General features: G+C 43.5%; 1 protein-coding gene across 2 annotated transcripts in view; it reads right to left on the bottom strand.

Annotated features, from left to right (window-relative positions):
- Positions 1 to 19,190: 19,190 nt before the first annotated feature.
- The window catches only part of LOC121280493 (metabotropic glutamate receptor 7-like), a 720,064-nt gene continuing 718,871 nt past the window's right edge, over positions 19,191 to 20,383 (bottom strand). For both annotated transcript variants that reach the window (XM_041192539.1, XM_041192540.1), the window contains one exon: positions 19,191 to 19,997. In XM_041192539.1, coding sequence (XP_041048473.1) covers positions 19,948 to 19,997 — 50 coding nt within the window. In that variant the 3' untranslated portion in view covers positions 19,191 to 19,947. The remainder of the gene's footprint in view (positions 19,998 to 20,383) is intronic.

Genomic DNA, 20,383 nt, shown 5'->3' with positions numbered 1-20,383 from the left:
TCTCTGGGAACTCCACTACAAACCTTCCTCCAGCCCAAAAAATATCCATTGACCATTACCATTCCAAGAGCCATAACTTTTCTCACAAGTGTGTTGTGTGGCACAGCATCGAATGTCTTTTGAAAGTCCATGTACACCATGTCAAGAGCATTACCTTTATCAACCCTCTCTGTTACCTCTTCAAAAAACTCCAGCAAGTTAGTTAAACATGACTCCCCCTTTATAAATCCATGCTGGCTCTTCCTAATCAACCTACATTTTTCCATGTGACCACTAATTATATCCCGAATAATTTTCTCTAGAAGCTCCCTCGCCACTGAAGTTAAACTGATTGACCTATAATTGCTGAGCTTATCCTTACAACCTTTTTTGAACAAGGGCGTAATGTTTGCAATCCTCAAGTTTCCTTGCCGATGTTTGTCCTAATGCCATATGAGAATTCATGAGGTCTTGAGTCAAAGCTGACATCACTCAAGGCAACTCCCTCCTGACTCTATACCACTGTGCCACCACCTCTGTTGGGTTTGTCTTGCCAGTGGGACAGGACTTACCCAGAAATGGTGATGGAAGAGTCTGGGACATTGGCTGTAAGATATGATTCTGTGAGGATAAAAATGTCAGGCTGTTGCTTGACTAGTCTGTGGGATAGCTCTCCCAATTTTGGCACAAGGCCCCAGATGTTAGTGAGGAGGATTGAGTAGCTGGATTAGGCTGGGCATGCTTTTGTCTTGTCTGGTGCCTAGGTGCTTTTATTCTCATTAAAGTTTTGAGTAGTGGATTGATACAACTGAGTGAATTGCTAGGCCGTTTCAGAGGGCAGTTAAGAGTCAACACATTTCGGTGGGTCCGTAATCACATGTAGGCCAGATTGGATAAGGACAGCAGATTTCCTTCTCTGATGGACTTTAGTGAACCAGATGTGTTTTTATATCAACCTGGTGGTTTCATGGTCACCATCACTAACACTAGCATTATATCCTACATTTGTTTAATGAACTGAATTTAAATTCATCAGCTGCCATGGTGGAATTTGAACTCATGTCTCTAGATTATTAGTCCAGGACTCTGAATTACTCATCCTGTAACACAACCACTATGCTACCATTCCCATAATATGGACACTATTTGCAAGCAGATGATCAGACTGGCAATTTTGTTCTTCCCTCCATTTTGAGTCTTCAGTGAGCACCAATGGCCAGGAAAACAATGCAAGGGAAGTTGTGAATAACAGTTAATAAGTCAAAACTGAAATAAATACTTTTCACTGTGGCTATTTTACAGAGATTGTGTGGATTTAACACATTCCTGGAAAGCTACAGGCATAGACTTAGTAAACTAAACGTGTTAATAAATTAAGTGGGAGAGATGAAATTATTCACCATCACTCTTTGTCATTCCTGAGGCAAGCTAAATGTAATGATTTGCTCTCAATCCCAGAACAGCATAATAATTAGATTCTTCATCAGAAGCAGATTTTTAGCATTAACAGCACATGACACATTACAGTCAGTTAATCAATCTTGAGTTATTATTTTGTTTTTATTAATTACTCCCTTTTATCAGAAAATGTACAATCTCAACATATTTTGGTTGTCATATATTTTTATGGCCAGAACAATGAGATGGTTAACATGTGGGCTCCTGAATCCTGTCATATAATGTTCTAATTCGTAGAGGAGAAGATTTTTCAGGCAAGTGCTATCTTTCAATATATCAGCTGCTATCCTGTTGTGCACATGTCTGTCTGTGTGTGATCCAGACATTAAAATACTAGGTTAAGTATGAGCTGCTGTGACTAAGTATGCTGAACATATTTCACTGCAGTTATTTGTGGCTACATTTACACAGAAGGAAAAGATGGTTAAAGATATGAAAAAGAGATACAATTTTCAGGCAATTGTATTGGATGCCTCAGCAGCCAGTTCAATTATGTAACTGCAGTTTGCTTCAGCATTCCCTAACCCAGGGTACTGAAGACAATTGTAGTTACTTTCGGCAATTCTGGATGAGATTCGCCATGGTAGCCAGGGCCTCTGTTTTAAAAACAACTTTCATGATGGTTGTTACCCCTTTTATTTTGAAATAATTACTAAATGTTACACTTCAACATTTCTAAGAATACTCTTTCTGACCAGGGAATAGTACTGCAAAGTGCATGCATGGAACTCCAGAAAGAGCAAAGATCCTTTTTCCTACACCCCTTCAATATTAAATAGTCTGCTGAATAATAGTTTTCATTCCACTTTCTCCTGTCTCTTGTGACATGCAGCCATCCCCTATTGAGCTCATTAAGGAGCTTGAATTTTCATCAATAATAAAGCAAACTTCAGGACTCAAGCCGTCATCTCATCCCCAGCTCCATCTTGCTGCCCATTAACCTTTGAACTCCGTATCCCACATAATACAAAAGAAGTTATATGCAGCTGGGATCAACTACTTGGAAAAGTTTAATTACTCTTTGTACCTTCACATCAAGCTCCTCAAAGTTTACGCACACTGAGCTTGCTTTTAAATAAATTCCCTTTGCAATGACCGCAATGCAAAACTGGAAGCCAAAAGCCTGAGGTATCAGAATATTTCCCATTATGCTAAAAGTCATTGGTGTCCCATTGCTAATAAATGTCATGTTAATATAGAAATATTAGATGTTATATCAAAATCATAAGAGAATCCCTACAGAGGTGATAGATTCAATTTCAATTGTATTTTTTAATTTTGTAGATTTCATTTCAGCCTGAAGTTATGAACTTTTAAACATGAAATTAATAATTTATATCATGTCTATTATTCTCCTGATTGCAGAGGAGTGCTCAATAAGATCGATACAAAATTCAAACTGATAGTCTTTATGTCAGTAACATTTGTGTGCGTCGTGATCATACCCTTATCTAATTGCCTTCCTCAACCCAATAACCAATGTTTTACCCTAAATGTGCTTTATTTCGGCCCAGAATACTTACCCAGAAGATTACTCTAAAGATTTATTATGAATCTATTATTATTTTACTGTGAAGATTTCCTATAGTCCAAAATGAAATATCTGAGAGTGAAAAGCACTAAGCAATGCTGATCTTTAGTTATCTATACAAGTTTGATTAATGAAGTTAATAAACAGACTCTTGTATAGCAACCATTTGATTTCACCCTCCAACTCTGCATCCTGTTCAGATATTGGAAATTGAGGCTTTTTGCAGTGTTGAAGTTTCAGATAGAATGTTGAAGAAAATGCTTTGTTCTATTTCTAAAAGAGTATAATGCAGTTGATAATAAGTAAACATAACATCAAAGAGAAGACCTCCCATAAGAGATTTTGTGATGTGCCAGCAAATACATGGTTATGGGTTCAACTAATAATTATATGACCATAATATGATTCAAGCAGGAGCCAACACTAACTACAGGCACTTTGTTTATGTAACAGTTTTAAATTTTTATTTCCTCTTCCATTTCTTGTTCTCTTCCTCTTCCACCTGCATTACAAGTGACAAGTAATGTCCATCTCAAGAGAGCATCTAGTCACCTCTCCTTCACATTCAATGGCATTACTATGTTCAATCTCCCAACATTCTTAAAGTCACCATTGACCAGAAAGCTAACTGGACAAATCACATAAAAATTGTGGTTACAAGAGCAGGTGAGGGGCTGGGAATTCTGTGGCAAGTGACTCACATTTATACACATACACAGACAAAAGTGGAAGGACTATTTCCCTTCAAATAAATATGTAACATCCACATTAAAATAGCTGAGCTTTAGATATACCAATAAGGCATAGAATTGTACAGCACCTTTAGAATATTTTTTAACCAATTTGTTTTTCTATCTCTCTCTCCTTGACCGGACACAATCCAAACTCATGTCACCATTAACACAATCAAATTTACACTTACCATTGATTGAACATCACACCCCCATTAACACATAAAAAACCATGTTGCTCTCACATAGCCATTGACAAGGCACCCCATTTATTTCATCACATTTAAAATTTTGTGGGTAGAAATTCCATTCAGGCTTCTTCCAGTCTCTCGACTGTAACTTCAACAGAAGAATAGCAGAAGTCCTTTCAAAATTACGTAACCAATTCTCCAGGATTCCTGCAGATTTTCCATCAAGTGATAGTGGGAGATGAAGAGAAATACCACAAAAATGTTACCCCTGAGTAACTATGTGATGCTTATGAATACTACAGTACAGCTAAAGAATGAAAATGTGATTCAAATAATAGGTGGTTGATATCATTAATTTTAAGTAAAATATAATGTGTTGCAGTGATGCAAATCAGCTTTTTCACAGTATTAGGTCAATATGATGAAAATATCTCATATTCTGAAGCTTGTAATATTCTGTACCCCTGTGAGATGGTGATCAGATGCCTTTCCTCTTCAAAGGATCCATTGACTGATTACTCAGTGACAGCTGACTTCACAACTCAATAACCCTGAGACCCCGAATGATTTTGGTTTCATTCACAATTTATTTTCTTCGTCTTAAGTTTTTGATGAATATTTTAGCTCATTAGGATGCTTGGATGTCAGTGCTAAGAAACGGAATATTTTTCTACTCTTGGTAAGACCTGTTTGAGTGAAGGGCAGTAAAGGTCAGAGGCTGCATTGCGCTAGATTGAGCATTGTACTTATTCTGTCCCATGGCATACTGTGCCAAGGTACTTCCTTATGAGCTAGCTACATGATGGATTATGGGCAAGTCTGTGCACTGGACTTTAACCTACTGGGCACTAACTGAATCACTTCAAACAGCAATAGTAACAGCCTGGTGAGTCTTTGAAGTAGCCAGTGTAGTTTACCAATCATATTTCATTCTTGGTTGATTCTAAGTTTGCTCACCTCAACTGGGGCAGTTACCAGTGGCTTGTGCATGGAAAAAAAGTAGTAAAGATTTCTTCTATCAACCTGTGATCACATAGGTGACACCAGAATTGGACCACACTGTGATGCCATTTATGGTTGAATAGCTAACCAATACATGCTATCAATAAACATATGCTACTGGAGAGCTGGCAGCACTCATGGGATTGTGAAAGGTAGGGGGGGCCAGGGGCAGGAAATGTCAATAAGAAAGCACTCCAAATTTATTTCAAAGTAATAAAAAGTATTTACAGAGCACAGCAATGGGCCATTCATCCCGACAGAGCCAGGCCAGTTTTAAACTCAACACAAGCCTCCTCACAGTCCTAATCTCGCCCTTTCAACACATCTTTTTATTCTTTTCTCCCTTTTGTACTCATTTAACTTCACTGAGGAATTTGACAGCCAACATGGCAGTGTCATTCTAGGATTTATTGAAACCGAGAGCCTCCAGCTGAAAGGACAAGGCATTAAACAAATGCTTACAAGGGAACATTTTATAAAGTAATGCTCCTAGTGTCGTCTTTTGTACAATGGGAGACCTTCACTTGAAAGTCAATACCCATTGTATTGCACTGCCCCTGAAAGTTGAATTCCCGAAAAATGCTCCTGCCAGTTCTGTGCTGGACGTGCCAATTCAGGAAATCTATTCCGTAGCCACAAAATTCTGAAATTGTATCTTCTGTATTTTGTCCGCAATCAATTCAATGAAAAAAAAAATTGCTTTCCACTTTTCCTACACTCCTCCAAATCTCTGCGATGACAAATCTTTGAGCCTCTAACTTTGTTTAGAGAAATTTGATCGCCATCCAAGAACCCTCTTTGCTCCACTCCTCTATTCCATTTCTGTCAGTTGAAATAAATCATGCAGGCACATTATTTTGAATTAATATTGCATTCTTGGACCTAAACTCCTGATTTCTGCCATATTCAATTATTAATCATCATCTTATATTGCAGAGACATCTCCAAAGGTTGATATGAAACCTTTCCATAATGCTTTCTGAGCTCACTAGTACATAAGTAAACCAATATAAAATGAAATCTGATTATTGTAAATGGTGCTTTATGAAAATATATGCTTTAATCTATAACAACAATTTGTATAGACTTATGCCATTGTCAATAACTTTGCAATGTATGGATTTCACAATTTCAAAGTCAAACTCAGAAGCAAGGGTTTTTCTCTATGAATTAGTAATTGCTGGTTGGGGGAAGGAAGTGGTATAATGGGTTAGACAGTAACGTTTTAGCTTGATTTCAGACCCCTTCTGAGTGATCAAATTAAAGACTGATGGTTGCAAAGGTATTATGGCAAATGTGTTTGGACAGACTTAGTCTAGTTCCAAACAGCACAAAATTGGAATGTGAGTGCCCAGTGGGTAGGCAGTTTGATAAGCAGAGCGACATTATGTGAAGAACCATAATTTGCCATTAATTGAAATCTCATTGAGAGTTGCCACAGGATGACTGGTGTGAGAAATGGGAAGCAAATATCACAGCGATGCAGTAAGAAGTCTTCTTTGCAGGCTGAGGTTGAAGCATTTTGCTGGGAAATACACAAGAAGTTCTATTCCTCCCTGGCAGTGTTATATTTGATTGGAAGTGTTGGATACTGACATAAGTGTTCGATGGTTGCCATAAGACGAATTCCATTTCCCAGCCATAATGCCTCCCGCCTTGATGAGTGCAAGAGTTTAAATTTTAGCAAAAAATATTGACTCTGGGAAAAGTGATGCCACAATCCCATTGGCAGATTCAAGTTCCATATATCTGTGCATAATTCTCATTTATGAGATTGGACGAGGAGTTCATAAGACAAAAGCAAGTCCAAAAATGGCACTTTGGTATGACACCATTGCAGGAATCTAAAGATGTTAGTTCAACTTTGATGGTGGTGCAAAATGAATGCTACTGTTCACCCACTATACAACCCATTTGCTACATTTATACAACCCATGGTGCACTGACCTCTACCTCGCAGAGGCTGAGCGTCAACTCGCAGACACTTCCTCCTACCTCCCCATGGACTATGACCCCACCACTGAATATCAAGCCATTGTTTCCAGGATGGTTACTGACCTCATCTCCTCTGGAGTTCTTCCTTCCACAGCTTCCAACCTGATAGTCGCCCAACCTTGGATGGCCCGCTTCTACCTCCTACCCAAAACCCACAAAAAGGACTATCCCGGCAGACTGATCGTGTCAGCCTGTATCTGCCCCACGGAACTCATTTCCTGCTATCTTCACTCCATTCCCTCTCCCCTTGTCCAGTCCCTTCCCACCTACATCCGTGATTCCTCTGACACCCTACATCATATCAACTATTTCCAGTTCCCTGGCCCCAACTGCCTCCTCTTCACCATGGGCGTCCAATCCCTCAACACCTCTATCACCCACCAGGATGGTCTAATGGCTCTCCGCTTCTTCCTCGAACAGAGGCCCGAACATTCCCCGTCCACCACTACTCTCCTCCATCTGGCTGAACTTGTTCTCACACTGAACAATTTCTCCTTAAACTCCTCTCACTTCTTCCAAATAAAAGGTGTGGCTATGGGTACCCACATGGGCCCCAGCTATGCCTGTCTCTTTATGGGGTATGTTCCTTGTTCCAGTCCTACTCCAGCCCCCTTCCCACAACTCTTTCTCCGATACATCGATGATTACTTCGGTGCTTCTTCATGCTCTCGTCTGGACCTGGAAAAATTTATTAATTTTGCTTCCAATTTCCACTCCTCCATCATTTTCACAAGGTCCATCTTTCACACTTCCCTTCCCTTCCTTGACCTCTCTGTCTCAATCTCTGGTGATAGACTGTCCACCAATATCCATTACAAGCCTACTGATTCCCTCAGCTACCTCGACTACAGCTCCTCACACCCGGCTTCCTGTAAGGACTCCATCCCATTCTCTCAGTTCCTTCGCCTCCGTCGCCTCTGTTCTGATGATGCCACTTTCAAAAACAGTTCTATTGATATGTCTTCCTTCTTCCTTAAGCGAGGTTTTCCACCCACGGTGGTTGACAGGGCCCTCAACTGTGTCCGGCCCATCTCCCGCGCATCCGCCCTCACACCTTTCTCTCCCTCCCAGAAACATGATAGGGTCCCCCTTGTCCTCACTTATCACCCCACCAGCCTCCGCATTCAAAGGATCATCTTCCGCCATTTCCGCCAACTCCAGCACGATGCCACCATCAAACACATCTTCCCTTCACCCCCCCCCAGCGGCATTCCGCAGGGATTGTTTCCTCCGAGACACCCTGGTCCCCTCCTCCATCACCCCCTACACCTCAACCCCATCCCATCGCACCCTCCCATGCAACCGCAGAAGCTGCCCCTTTACTTCCTCTCTCCTCACCGTCCAAGGGCCCAAACACTCCTTTCAAGTGAAGCAGCATTTCACTTGCACTTCCCTCAACTTAGTCTACTGCCTTCGTTGCTCCCAATGCGGTTTCCTCTACATTGGAGAGACCAAACGCAGACTGGGTGACCACTTTGCAGAACACCTTTGGTCCGTCCACAAGCATTACCCAAACATCCTTGTCACTTGCCATTTCAACACTCCACTCTGCTCTCATGCCCACATGTCCGTCCTTGGCCTGTTGCATTGTTCCAGTTAAGCTCAACGCAAACTGGAGGAACAGTACCTCATCTTCCGACTAGGCACTTTACGGCCTTCCAGACTGAATATTGAATTCAACAATTTTAGATTATGAACTCTCTCCTCCATCCCCACCCCCTTTCCAATCCCCATTTTTTTCCCAATAATTTATATAGATTTTTCTTTTCCCACCTATTTCCATTATTTTTAAATGTATTTCCATCCATTGTTTTATCTCTATCTTTTAGCCTTTTTCGATTCCTTCACCACACCCCACCCCCACTGGGCTATCTGTCCCTTGCTTGTCCTGCTTTCTACCCTTAATTAACACATTCCTTAGATAATATCACCACCTTCAACACCTCTTTGTCCTTTTGTGTCTGATATCTTTTGGTTATCTCCAACTATCACTGGCCCTCTATCCAGTTAAGTATCTAATGGCAATTAATTTGGGGGGCCTCCTGAATATAAATGACGTGGGGTTCTGGCTGGCTCTCCAGCCAGTGGGCCGATGTTAAATTCCGCTCACTGTTATTATAACTTTCTTTCTTTCAAAACGTTTAGCCAGTTGACATCTTCAAGTTGACCACATTACAAATTTCAGATTAATTTAACATGTTCAGCAGTATGTTAGGAATGAGAGAGACAGGGAAAAACAAGCAGATGAGAGAAGAAAGAGACAGAGAAAGAAAACTTGAATTTAAATTGTGCCTTTCATGACCTCAGGCAATCCCAATGAAAAGTGATCATTTTCACACAGCAAGGTCTAATGAACAGTCATGAGATTAATGGTCAAATAAACTGGTTTAATGCTGCTGGCTGAAGGTTAAATAATGGCCAAGATGGCAGGGCAACTCCCTTGCCCTTTTTCCAAATGATGTTCTAGGATCTTTTATGTCCACAGAGGCTCAGTTTCTTGTTTCAAATGAAAGACAATGCTTCTGATAGTGCATCATCTCCTCAGCAGTTTACTCTAGAGCGGGACCTTCTGACTTAAATGCAAGAGTGCTGCCATGGCGCACGGTAGGAAGGAGTAGAGCAAAACTGACCAGCAACAAGGACACCAGCATTTCCTGAACCCTATGGAAAAAATGGCTCTTGGCATCATGAGGCTGGCGGTGACTGAGCTTGTGGCATCCAGCGTCACTGAGAACATTGATGATGACAGTTTGTTCCTCCCTTATGTCCCTTCTCAGCTCCCAGCACACTCTCATGCTGCTATCCAGCATGATGAGCAAGCTGCTGATGGTGTGATCATGGATCTCTTGCCTCCCATCCCAATCCCCTCACTCACACTGGCCAATTCCCCTTCTGATTTCCTGTTTTCAGACAAAACTTCCACCTGCCTAGCCACAGCAACTCCAGGAGGAGGAAAGAGAGCAACAGCACAATACTTAATGTAGAAGCCATGTCACTTTATCTGACACTCTCCAGTACCAGCTCAGGTACCTTGCATGTACCCTAGCAGCAAGTATGGAGTTGGGATCAGGATGTGATAAGTCATCACAAATGGGCTGCAGCCAGGCCAGATGGCTAGTTCATTTGCAAGCTCACCAGATGAGTTCAGCCACAGAGGACTCAGAGGAGGACCTCAACAGTATGGCATGCAAGAGAATGCTGATGGGCATGCACACCGAGATGTTGGATGCAGTGGTTGGCCTTTCATTCAGCCTCCCATCACTGTCAAGGCACATTGAGGAGTCTGGCTCAAAGCTGGCAAGGGGCACCACACTGAGCATGCTCTCTCCATAGTCTCTGCCACATCCCCCTGTTATGCTGCAGATCCAGCGGCACTGCACTATGGCCACCATAATTATTGCAGCTTTTGTGTGGACAGGTCACCTAAACCTCTCCCTTCCCTGTGAGGATAAAGGAACACTACTTGGCAAATCCAGGAACACAGCAACACCTCTAAAAACACCCCAGAGTACTTCCAAACATTTTGAAATGGCAGAAAGAGAAAACTACCTCACCTGCAATTTGGGTGCCTGGTCTTTGAAGGGATGATGGTGCAGGGCTCATCTTGCAGCTCTGTGCTTGTTGGCTGCAGAGCGATGTGCAAGTTCTTTGCCTAGATCTGGATGGTCCAGATGAGATATCCTGTTAACATATCAGGTGCTTGAGATGTACATGATGTCAGGATAGCGCACCTTCATAGGCTCTTCTCATGAGGATGCATTATCCGTGCCATGCAAGAAGCAGCTGGCATGTAGCACACCACCGCATGCCCCAACAAAATGCCTTAAGAGCTCCACAGTGCCAAATTGACCCTTAGAGAAGTTGCCCCAAAAGGCACAGCACAAGTTAGCAGGCAGACATCACAGCAATCCTAAAGATTATGAGTAATGCCACAGGACATCTGTCAGTTTCTCAGCTCACCTTGCAGTCAAATCATTTTGCAAGAATGATCCTGAAGTCTGTGAACTATGTCTTTGATACTTAATCACCTGGAGTGAATTAACAACAATTAAAATAACCTCTCCTTTCTAAATGTGTATTCCAAAATTAATTGATTTGTTTGCATCTATTGTTGAAGCATGATGGCATCTAGAAGATGTATAATTTCAGGTTTATTCAAATACAGCTCTTTGTCAAGGCAAAGAGAATCAGTAAGTAGAGTGAAAGGGTACTGTTGTACAACAATCCGTTTAATTTAAAATCGGAGACTAGAAATTATTAGTAGTAGTAATATAAGAACTAACACATTCATGCTTTAACAGTGACATTAAACTGTTCAAAATAACCAGCAATTTAAAGCAATATAAAATTTTCTTACCACTTAACTTGAATAGCAATGGTTGGAAACACTCTCTAATTATGGAGCGTCAACCAAATGACTCGGGTCCATCGAGTGACAATAGACAAATTCCGCATCATTCTTTTGCATATGGCCTCAATTAAAATAAGAAGACGAGGACAGTTGCAAGGATCTAATTCATATTCAATCTTTTCCTCATAACAAAAGGTATCATGATACAAAATATAACTACCTTTGAAGTAGCAGTCCGATGTATATAGATCAGCATTACTAATGCTTCTCAAAACACTTTGTACAATGAATGACTGAATGCTCAGTGACTGTGGTGTATAAGTGTAGTTTATGAGCTTCCATGACTGTTCTTGCTCCATTTTCAAAACCTTTGTGTGTTCGTGATTCACCCTGTTTTATTTTTACCTCACATCTTTTATGTACTTTGAAAACATTTATCCTCACCAATTTTCCTCTTTACTCTCTATTCCCACACGTGACACACTGAAACAGACTCACTGATCCAGTGACGTTAGTTGCCTTAAGAAAACCTTGCCCAATGTTAGCCTAGACAGTGAGTGTCAGCAGGTTGTTCATCTCTTGGACCAGCACGACTTTGTCTAATTATGTCTTTACCTCACATCTGGATGTACATCCTCAGGTGGTTGGGTACAGGGATCCTGACTGATTTTTTTCCCACCTCACTAGGGGCCATGCTTCTTACTACCCCAGCAATTAAGCCAATGTAGACCAGAGATGGAACTCCGGATGTGTCTGCTTTGTATGGCTTAAGTACACACTTTAAATTCCCATCCATTGACTATGGGTGGAATTTTCCCAGCCAGCTGGCGGTGGGCATGATAGGTGGTGTGTGCGGAAAATATGCCTGATGGCCTACAGAGACCATAGAAGACAGAGGAGAAAGCAACTGAGGCACCTGGCCACGCAAAGGCAGGAGCAGCAACCTCATGAAGAAGGGGCAGCAGGGGCTCTCGCACACGCTGCCCAGGAGCGACAGCGAGCCATGGCTGATTGGCACCTAGCAACACCCGGGGTCTATAGTCATCTGCAGATGACTAAGAACCAGTGTCGCTGACAACTGCACATGTCTAGGGACCTGGTGGCTCACATCTGCCACTTACTGCAGGACTTGGTGCCAAGGGGACATGGAGGGCATCCACTGCCAGTGGCTGTGAAGTGACCGTGGTGCTCAATTTCTATGCCAGTGGCTCCTTTCAGGTCTTCACAGGTGACCTCTGTGGGATTTCACAATCCACCATTCACAAATGCATCCACGAGGTCACAGGTGCCATCTTCTCCATGGCACACAACTTTACAAACTGGCACTGCAAAGGGGTGAGGAGCTGGCTGAGGAGGAGATGGAGGAGCTGCATGTCTCCTCCGATGAGGAGATGCTGACGGGGATGAGGGTGAGGGGGCCCTCGGTGGTGACGATGACAGGGATGAGGCTCTCACACTGGCTAGATGAGACAGGTGCATGTGGGAGGCCCTCATAGCTGCAAGATCTGTGGAGGGTGATGATGACATGCAGTGTGGTGTCTCTGTACATCCTCACATCGCAGTTGTGAACGTTTGACTCCAGTCTGGCTTATCTCAGCGCCAATACTCTTTGTGAGAAAGCTCCTGTCATGGAGATGCAGTGGAGGCCCTAATAGTCGCTCGATTGCTGGGGGAGAATGTTGACAACATTCAGTGAGGACACTCCATAGATCTTCACATAGCCTCTGAGAATGTCTAACTCCTGTCTGGCCGAGGGAGCTCACTTGCGCTCCATGATCAGGGCCATTTCAGAGATGCACTCATGAAACTTTAGACGCTTCTGATGCTGTGTCCACCTTCAGAACCTCAGCCCTTCAGGAGCTGGTGCACAGCATCACTAGTCACAGATACTGACCATAAAGGTGCTGAGAGCGCATAGAGAGAATGAGAGAACTCTCACAACTTTGTGCATTTCGTCTGGGACCAGGATACAAGGGCAATTGGATTCGCCCTGATCTCGGGATTCCCACAGGTGCAGGGTGCGGTTGACTGCACTCATGTGGTGCTCAGATCTCCATCGCTACACTCGGTGGACTTCATCAACCACAAGGGCTTCCACTCACTGAACATGCAGCTGGTGTGCAACCACCAGAAACGCATCCTTCAGGTGTGTGCACGGTTTCCAGGGAGTGTGCACGGCGCCTACATCCTGAGTCACTTGCAGATCCCTGAAGTCTTCCAGGGTCCACAGAGTCTACAGGGTTGGCTCCTTGGGGACAAGGGCTACTTGCAGAGGCTGTGGCTGATGACACACATGCGGTGGCCTCAAACTGCAGCAGAGCGACGCTATAATGAGGCTCATGCAACAGCTCGCAACTTGGTGGAGCAGACCATCGGGGTGCTGAAGATGCGGTTCCGGTGCCTGGACCAGTCTGGTGGAGCCCTGCAATACAGTCCACAGAGGATGTCACACATCATTGTCGTCTGCGATGAGAGAACTCTGTGGCGCCTGCAGCCACATTCTGGCAGCAAGGACCAGCACTGCTGAGGTGCAGGCATCAGTAATGTTTCCGGGGAGTGTGAGGTTGGGCCATCACTGTGATCTGAAGGCCACACAGAGCACAGGGAAGGGGTCCTGGACTGGCCTTTTATCTTGTGCAGAAAGGTTTCACATCTGAGTGACAAGAACACTGCTCATCAGAACAAGGAGCCATAGGCAGGGAGACATTCTTGGGAGTTTAGTGACAATAGTGAACATTATGTACAAGTGATTAACACCCGTGGCCAGGCTGTGCAGCTAATTCTCCTTAACTTTCCTAACCCTGCCTGGTGCTCCCTGGACATCCACAGCAGAGGTGGAGAAAGCCTGCTGACTATGATGCCCTGTCTGTGATGATTTTGGAGTGCCGAGACTTGGAGGGCCCCGGCCTGCTTTCGGGGTCCTGCTATGTGGCAGCGACACCCTCCTCAGCCTGTGAAGCTGAATCTGCGGAGGCCACAGGAAGAGGGGATTTGGATAGAGCGGTCACTCTATCCATGGCCCTGGAGCATGCACCTGCTGATCCTCCTCCCTACGGTTGCCCGAGGGCCCCTGGCTGACTCCTTGAGGGGAAGGAGTGGCTGGAGTGAGATCGAGCTGCCCAGCACCCCTCTCACATACACACTATTGGAGGCCAACTATGGCATCAGCGATGGAGTTTACCTCATACAGCAGTGCAGGTGTGATGTCCTGGACCAAGGTCTCCATGGCGGCCTCCATCCTGCCAGTGTTGACCTCGGTGAATTGCAATGCTGGTACTATCACTTCAGGCTGAAGACGGATGGACTCCTCCATCGTGCCTTGCAATCTGAGGAGTGCAGTGGACATCCATTCCTGATGTTCCCGAGCTTGCTTTTGCAATTCCAGCAACTATGGCATGACTGAGTCCAGAGGCTCGTCACCTGACTCAGACTCAGTACCGTTCTGGTCTCCAGCAGTCCTCTGAGTGCTGGGGACCTGGAAAAGTCCCTGCCTCCGTCTGCTGTGGATCAGAAAGTGCGATGTACTCACCAGATTGTGATCCCAAGGCTACTCTAAAGGTAGGTCCTACCAAGGTGTGTGTCTCTGCGCTGGTGGAGAGTGTGGGTGAGCGCTGTGATAAGACTTCAGGGAGGATGCATTCAGATTCCTCTTCAGAGGTTCTTCGGGGCTTGATTGGAAGCCCTGGGTTGTGGGCTCCATCTGCTGCTTCCCAGACGTGCCTGTGAAAGCAAGGGCCGATAATTAGTATATGGCAGTGGCCTGTGAAAGAGGACACATTTCTCACGGCATGGTTGTCTGATGGATGTTGTGCTGCTGGATCCTCACTTGGTAGAGCAGCGCCGACATTACCGTCAGCACAGAACTGGTCCCGGTCATCGCCGGCCAGCTGAATGGCTGTTTTCAAATTCTGAGAGAACTTTGAATTCCGGCGTCCTTCCACCTGTCTGCAACATTTCCCTCCTGTTGTGAGCCAGTTTGTCCTGCATGGATAGAGATGGGGAGAGTGTATCGGGATGCATGCTGGGCCAGTGAAGTATGCCTGACCTGTATGGGTGGTGAGTGGTCCCATGGTTGGGCTGAGGACAATGACGGTGTGTGTGAGCGAGTGAATGGTGATGTGGCTTGCAATGGCAATGAGTGAGGACCCTGTGGGTGTGTGATGGGCTTGTTGAATGTGTGAGTTGGGAGTGATGAAGAGTGACTTCCCCTTGTGGAATGGAGGAGATCATTCATCCTTTTGCAGCACTGGATGGCTGTCCTCCTCTGAAGGCCACTGGTGCCGACCACCACTGCCACTGCCTCCCAAGCTGGGTTGGTGACATTGTTACCCATCCTGCGGCCAGAGCAGAGGTAGAGCATATTCCGGTGGGCCATTTTGACATCTAGCAGTCGCTCGAGGGACCCGTCGTTGAAGCAGGGTCTGCAGTCATTTCTCCTTTGCAGGCAGCAGTGACAATGAGCACTTTGTTGGCGGCTGCCTTTTAATGACGGTGGCCAGCATGATGCAACAGCGGGTGTGATGGCGACCGGGCGAATGAGAGCCCACCCACCATGGAAATGGCGTGTTTCACGGGAGCGAATAAATAATGAGGCGGGCTCAGGAAGATACAGCGTGAAAACCTGTCATTTTCATTGGTGGGTAGGACTCCATTTTACCCGCTCGCTACCGCACTTAGTGCAATTCTGGGAAAATTCAGCCCTATAAATGGGCAAAATCTAGCTTGGAGTCACAAAGGAATCTATGTATCTTGAGCAGGGTATTAAGAAGAAAAAAGCAAAATACTGCGGATGCTGGAAACCTAGACAAAACAAAAATACCTGGAAAAACCCAACAGGTCTGACAGCATCTGCGGAGAGGAATACAGCTGATGTTTTGAGTCCAAATGACTCTTCATCAGAACTAAGGAAATAGAGAAATGAGGTGAAATATAAGCTGGTAGAGGGGGGCTGGGACAGGTAGAGCTGGATAGGGGGCCAGTGATAGGTGGAGGCAAAGAAGAGATTGCCAAAAATGTCATAGACAAAAGGACAAAGAGGTGTTGAAGGTGGTGATATTATCTAAGGAATGTGCTAATGGGGTCATTAAGGGTAGCAAGCAGGACAAGCTAGTGGCAGATGGCCCTAGTGGGGGGAAGGGATCGAAATGGGCTAAAAGGTGAAGATAAAACAATAGATCAAAATAAATTTAAGAAAAGGTGGGAAAAGAAAAACATATATTTTTAAAAAATTATAAATTATTGGAAAAAGGGGGATCGAAAGGAGGTGGGGATGGAGGAGAGAGTTCATGATTTGAAATTGTTGAACTCAATATTAAGTCTGGAAGGCTGTAAAGGGCCTAATTGGAAGATGAGGTGCAGTTCCTCCAGTTTGCATTGAGCTTCACTGGAACATTGCAGCAGGCCAAGGACGGACATGTGGGCAAGGACAGACATGTGGGCATGAGAAAAGGGTGGTGTGTTGAAATGGCAAGCGACAGGGAAGTCTGGATCATGCTTGCGGACAGACCGAAGATGTTCAAGAAGGTTCAATTTGTGAGCAGCTCAACCAACTATCCTCCGGTTAGCATTATCACCTTTTGTCAAGTGTAAAATTGGATAGAGGCAGGAAGAGGCCATGGTTAGAAGTAGAATCATGAGAGACCTCAGGATAATAAATTAGAGAAATGTGGACAATTGGTTTTGTTACAAAAAATTTATCGCCCATCATCCAGTTTGCGGTTTAGAGATTTCCCGACAACCCACTCAAAAGCCAAAGCATTCATTCAATAACTGGGAGTGGTAGCCCTAGGTTACTAGTAATGGACATTCAAAACCTGACAGACACATTACCAGCTCCTTAACTGGAAGTTGGAACTATGCTTCAGCTCAAGCTTTTTTTTTTTGCCATTTTTGGGCCATCAGTTGTGCTTTCCCAGCGCTGGCTCTTCTGTTCCATTTTGTCTCCTTTTTATGCATCCTTCTTATGCTCTAGTCAGTTGACCCAGCGGAATGAGTGTTCAGATGTAGGCAAGGAGACATCTTTGGGGATGCCTGGCAATGAGAGCCTCTTAAGCCGACTGCTTCATCCTTCTATTCTTTATTACACCAGAAGGGACTCCCATTTCGAAATTCATATCAAGAGAATAAAGCAGTACTTTTAGCAGAGCTGAGTAAAAAAAAAACAAAAATTCCTGACTTAAGTCCGTTGGTAATAGTGAGGTGGTTATAAGCTGCAACCTACAGCAGCAACACATCCAGTGGCTTCCACAGCATGGTGGTTGCAGCAGCTTTTGTGCCACTGATAAAAGATTTGGCAGTTTTGGGGGGAAAAATGGAGGGGAATGTGGTGAAGGGGTTAGCTAAGGTTCAATTACCCCCATTTAAATGTGGCAGACATCTGGAAGGGCCTGTTTGGAAATAAAATAAAGTTTTTTTGTGAAAGATTTGGGGGAGTTGCCTTTAAGAACACTGTTATCCACCCCACAATTTGGGCCTTGATGCAGATTAAAGTTCAGGCCAGGATGTCTCAGCATTAAAAGTGGTGGAAGCAGATTCACAATTAGCATTTAAAAGGGAAGTGAATAAATGTTTTAAAAAGAAAAAAATAATAATTAATTGGGTTTGGGGAAAGGACAGAGGAATGGGACTAAACGGATGGCTTGTTCAGGAAGGTGCAATAGCAACAATGGGTTGAAAAATCTCTTGAGGTGTAACTTTTAAAAATAAATTCTGGACAAAGAAGAGAAGTTTCATTACACTGAGAGATTCAAATGCACTTTCATTATTTCTCAAGATAAATGCTTCCATGTCAGAAAAACCTGTAAAAGAAAAGATGACCCCACAAACATAAGGAATTAAAAAAGTTTAGTATTGTTGAAAAAAAAGAGGCATTTTTTGTCAAAGCGTTTCATTTCCCACTCATCAGCAAGAAAATACCAATGTCAGGGAAAACAACATATTTATACTGCATGAGAAGAGAGTGCGTGTGTGTGTGTTGGAAGCTACATATACTAATACACAGAGTTAGACACAGAATACACAGAAAGAACATGTACACACATTACATCTGTTTCAGGTAAACAAAATAAGTGAAGCCATTTGTTGGTTCATTCCCCAGGGCAATGTCTTGACCAGAGTCAAGCTGCCTGGTTTAATTTTCAAACAATGCTAGGCAGTTAACTGTCAGTCACCATCCACTGATGCATTCCCCATGGCAACGCCTCTACCAATCAGAGTCCACTTGCCAACCAATCAGCACTCTCCTCCCATACAGTCTAAATATGTTGTTTCCCCGGACATTAGTATTTTCTTGCGAATTGTCCTGGAGTGCAAGATGAAAAGCTTTAACAGAAAAATGTCTCTTTTTCTGCAATACTCAAGTTCTGTACTACCAAACAACTATTTAAAAAAAGTTATTTAGGTCGCCTTATCATACATATTTTATCCACAACTAGTTATTCAAGATGAAAAGCTTTGTGTGATGTTCTAGGAAAACATTTCCATGGAAACAAGGAAGGTCGAAAATACTCTGATATTATACAAGGGACTATTACTACTCTAATCCACATCATCACTCTAGTCTGTTTTTTGTATGATACATGCTCTGTAGAAGCTGACACTGGTAGACATATTGTTCGCATTTTACGTTGGGAGCCAGGTTCTGGCAGGACACCATCTCTATGACAGATGTGTCTGTCAGAAAGTTCAAACTAAATGAATGCTGGCTCTTCCATCATGATCGCCAGCTTATCTTTCTCTCAAGTACTGACTGCTCTGCTGTTTTAGTTTTATAATCTGCTCAGTTTTTCAGACCACACTACTTCACACAGGATCAAACGTGAAAATGCCGAGCTCTTATTTAATGTGCTGTACACAGCAGAACACAACTACTGAAGCAGTTAATGGGGTGTACACTTTCTGCATCTTTCTTTCCATGTGCTGTATTCACGAATATAGAATAATGCCAGAAACGCTTTTTGCATGAATAAAAACTTAATCCAAATGATTTTATTTATTGTGCTGATACATTCTTTGACAACACATCATTTATCCCAATTAATGAGTGACCATAATAAAAAAATCATGGTTGGCTGAAAGAATATTCCACGATATTGGCACATAAGCATCAAGATTAATGTCAATACTTGTTACAAACGAACTGTAGAAAATTAACATGCTTTCATAGTCCTTTATCACACAGCTCCATAGGGGGCATAACAAGACGTGAACTCTTGACTAAACAGGGAATTCCAAGACCAATTAATAAGTGTAACTGCATTCAGGAAGCAACAGTGAAACAGAAGCAACAAAGATGCACCACGCAAAACTTCACAAACTATATAGTTGGGATTTTATTTTCTCTTTGTCAAAAACTGCAGTTTGGAAGTACACTCAAAGACTTAATAAGCCCTGTGAGATCTTAGATGTTCATTGCAGTTTGCCCACAAGGAAAGATGCATTGGTTTCAGCTCTGACTGATGTGCCGGGTCACGCACATAACAATATGACAGTGCCAGTGGCTTGCAAGTCCGATAAATCCAGTAGTTGTTTCAGTGAATTGTTTCTCAAGGAGCCTATCAAACACTTGGGTCTTCTGTGTTCAAACTCTGAGGTAAAGCCTGGCTTACAGGCTCCTCCACTGATAGGCGGTAGGGCGCATGGAGGCCTGTGCCAGATGAATGACCAGACGCCTGAAGAACCTGGCCTCCTGTTCTTTTCAGGGGGCAGCAGTTAAATTACAAGATCATTGTAGCTTACATATTTCTTTTTGGCTGCTGGGCCTGTAAGAAAGTAGCAAGATCAAAGTTAGAGCAGGGAATGTCATACTGATTAGTCAATGTTCTTACAAAATAATTGTTCGACTGATTAATTACTTCCAAGGGCTTCATGAAGTGACGCAGATCAAGAAATCGCATTGTTTTTGAACAAGTGATCTCTGCTCCCATGAGAAACCCACATTCCTCAGTCAAAGTGCTTTACACAAATTGAGTGATAAAAGAGAATCTGAGATTTCAAGTGCTTACTTCCATGACTTCTTGGTTAGTTGTTGGAGGGAAAATGTTCCAAGATTTGCAAGTTAATTTTGCTGTTGAGCTAATTAATCCTAAATTTAGGGTTAAAGGGAACACAGGGAATGATTTCCTCTACGCTCTGAATGCAGGGAAAT

The sequence above is a fragment of the Carcharodon carcharias genome, chromosome 7 (assembly GCF_017639515.1).
Source record: "Carcharodon carcharias isolate sCarCar2 chromosome 7, sCarCar2.pri, whole genome shotgun sequence".
Classification (NCBI taxonomy): domain Eukaryota; kingdom Metazoa; phylum Chordata; class Chondrichthyes; order Lamniformes; family Lamnidae; genus Carcharodon; species Carcharodon carcharias.
This window is presented reverse-complemented; position numbering and strand designations above follow the sequence as displayed.